The sequence below is a fragment of the Pinus tabuliformis genome, chromosome 6 (genome assembly GCF_031772625.1).
Source record: "Pinus tabuliformis cultivar Carrire ecotype Pingquan chromosome 6, CPIR1, whole genome shotgun sequence".
In the NCBI taxonomy this organism is placed as follows: Eukaryota; Viridiplantae; Streptophyta; class Pinopsida; order Pinales; family Pinaceae; genus Pinus; species Pinus tabuliformis.
In genome coordinates this window covers 929782605-929785843 of record NC_142292.1, presented here as the reverse complement: position 1 = coordinate 929785843, position 3239 = coordinate 929782605, and the positions used below count along the sequence as shown (strand labels likewise).

The 3239-nt window shown below is 36.6% G+C and overlaps 1 protein-coding gene across 1 annotated transcript; it reads right to left on the bottom strand.

Moving 5' to 3' along the window:
• Positions 1-213: 213 nt before the first annotated feature.
• LOC149261970 (uncharacterized) lies at positions 214-2417 on the bottom strand. The gene is made up of 2 exons (XM_089382863.1): positions 1806-2417; positions 214-814 (listed from the first exon to the last, which is right to left on the bottom strand). Exons 1-2 carry the CDS (start codon positions 2206-2208, stop codon positions 468-470), a joined length of 750 nt encoding a protein of 249 aa, XP_089238989.1. The 5' UTR covers positions 2209-2417; the 3' UTR covers positions 214-467.
• Between the last annotated feature and the right edge of the window lie 822 nt (positions 2418-3239).

Genomic DNA, 3239 nt, shown 5'->3' with positions numbered 1-3239 from the left:
GAAGATTTTGCAATGGGAAACCATTAGGTATCTGAAGATTTCCCGTGGGAAACTATTAGGTATCTAAATTATTACCAATATAAATATAAATTTATATAATAATAATTGAATTTATAAATTTAGAAAATATTTTTACATTTATTTTTATTTGCAGATTAATCACATTATCATTATTTATATAATATTTGTCAAATGGGAATTTGAAACCTCCAATATAATTAATCCACAGCACCAAAATGGGATTAATCCAAAATCAAATTTCATAATTTCAATATATATCACAAAATTATGAAATCAAATATTCGATAATCTAATTAATAGAAGCAAGCAAAATATGGAATAAGGGACATATCCACAGACTCCAAACCCCATTAAACTTCAAACCTGAAAAATATTATTGCAAGAAACACCCTAATGACCTTTCCAAGAATAATGACCTTTCCAAGAATAATGACAGGACTATCTATCTAGTCAAGCTTATAGGTTGATACAGTGACACTGTCGGGCATCCACCTCATATATTCAGTGTTGCTCTTAAATTCCTGTGTCTCAAGCTCCTCTGGATGCGTCTTCACATACTTTCTGAAGTCTGCCGGTCCAATGAGAGGACCCATGTTGTCTGCAAATATGCCGCTTCCCTTCCGGATCAAGCCCTGCTCCTTCAGCAGCAGATAATCCGGCATGTAACGGTTCTTCCAGTGGTCCAGAAAGACGAATTCGAAGAAGGGAGCGTCCATCTCTTCCAGAAATTGCTTAACGGTGCCCAAACGCTCATCGAATTTTCCTTCCACCACTCGCACCTTGGACAATACTCCTGTAGCCAACAAATAAAATGATTGAGTTGTTAAGTTTATAAAATGATTGAGTCGTTAAGTTACTTTTAGTTGTTAAGGCGATAACCAGATGAATAAGTTAAATAAGACTAAAAACATGAATAACTAGCCTTGGCTTAAGATAGTGATAGAAGAGGGATTAAATCGTAAGAAGAAAATTTGGATCAAGCAAAACAAAAAGCATTTGATTAAATCCAATATCAAGCTGAATGAATGCTATACACTAATGCGGAAACACAAAAATTTGTGATGGAAAAATTTAGGACTGTTATGTGGACCAATTACATTGGGCATAAAAAAACATACTACATCAAAGAGTTCAATCCAACTTGTGACCATGGTGAGAAAACATATTTAGGAGCAACTATTAAAGGAAAAGCAAGGGTGCTAGTGCCACAGTTGAGGGCAGGGTCACATCACCTTATATGTGAAACTGGCAGGTAGAAGAACCCCAAAGAAGTTTGGGAAAAGAGAACCTGCGTTTTCTGCTATAAGGGTGTGGTGGAGACGGAATGACATTTTGTCATGGAGTGTGCAGCTTATAAGGATATCCACATCCAATATGAAAACAATCTAAAGATTGACAACATGCACCATCTATTTGACAAAAATAAAATAAATCAGTTTGTTAACCATCCAATCAAGACTCATAGCCAAAATCCGACAGAAAAAAATATGAAAATAAATTGAAGTTGTTATTCTCCTTTAACCTGACGATGAATTGAGGTTGTTATTGTCTGGGTCTTTTAAGTTGCTGAGGCTAATAGACATCCTTAAAATCATTAATTTAAGTATTATTCAGAAACATAACCAAAATTAAAACATAAAAAAACAGAGTAATTATTACTGCTATTGAATTTAATCGATATTTGAAGCAAAAGCCATGAAATGAATTTAGTGGTTTCGCGATTGAATTTAATTGATCTTTGAAGCAAAAGCCATGAAATGAATTTAGTGGTTTTTCTTGCTTGCCTGCATGGTCGATGATTTGTGTGGCGATTTGGCAATTGAGGGGGCCCATTTCCACAGCGAGGAGCATACTCCCCGGTCTCTGCAGCTGCGACGCGATCCTGACAGCAGAGTAACCGCAGTAAGTTCCGATCTCGAGGGCAACCCTGGGATTGTATTTTGCAATGGCGGAATCGAGAAAGGGGCCCTTATCGTCGCCGATGTTCATGAGCCAGCTGGTGCGCCTACTGTAGGAATCGATGGCCTGCAAAACAGACTGAGGGTTGCCCCTCTCTGCCGTCTGCAGGACGTGGTCGAGCAACGCTTTCTCTCGCCCGTCCCCTGCTTGCCCGGTCCCAATCAACGCTTTTAGGTTCGTCTGTGCTCTTACGAATGAAAAAAACGTGGATAAACCTGCCATAGCCATGTCGATTCACGAGCTCTCTGCAAATTGGGGCAGAAAAAGAACGAATAATAACACTAACGTTCTACCCTGGTTCAAGCATACATCCCAAAGCAATCACACCCCTCAAGACTGGAGAAGTTCACTGAACAACGGGTACCGTAATTCTCCCCTCTATATGCTTCTGGGCTCTTTCCCTTCTCTCTTTTTGACTTGTAGGTATAACTTTAAATCTGTTCATTGTAAATCACAATTATAATTAATTTTGGAAAAAAAAAATTAACTTGATAGCTTGTTGAGTGAAGTGTTTTTTTATCCGCTAGAAAAAAAACAGAACACTTCATTAGAGAAAATGTTTTGCATACATCATAGTTCTTGTTCAGGAATTGGCCGCTGTCATACATGAAAAAACTAGCCTGCTCCAATCTTAGATAAACGAAAAACCTCTTTGAAACTTTCTAAGGCAGTATTCATTTGTTCTCAAAGGAAATTTGCCAGTCGAATCTCTACATGGACTCAAAAACAGAGAGAATGCAAAAAACCAAAACAAAATGGATAAACTCAGCGATGAGACAGCTGCTTGGACGGAGACAGAAGGAAATCTTACTAAAACCCATATTACTTTTTGAATCTTAATAATACTTCCATATAAGAGACCAATTCCAAAAGAGATTGCAAAACTATGAAGCATTGAAAAATTAGACTTTAAAAATGCAATGATCACCTATGTGAATTCTGGTACGAAAACACTTCCATATAAGAAGACCAATTCCAAAAGAGATTAGAGATTGCAAAACTAAGAAGCATTGAAAAATTAGACTTAAAAAATGCAATGATTACCTATGTGAATTCTGGTATGAAAACACTTCCATATAAGAAGACCAATTCCAAAAGAGATTGCAAAACTAAGAAGCATTGAAAAATTAGACCTAAAAAATGCAATGATCACCTATGTGAATTTTGGTATGAAATTAATTGTTCTATTTTCTACATATTTGAGCCTAAACAGTGAAATTTTGACATATAATTTTCCATTGGGTGGTTGAGATAAGAAG

Excerpts from the sequence above, each read along its gene's own strand:
- LOC149261970 (XM_089382863.1), bottom strand. The coding sequence starts at position 2,208 with ATGGCTATGGCAGGTTTATCCACGTTTTTTTCATTCGTAAGAGCACAG. Across the intron at positions 815-1,805 it reads ACAAATCATCGACCATGCAG|GAGTATTGTCCAAGGTGCGA; the intron begins GCAAGCAAGAAA and ends TGTTGGCTACAG.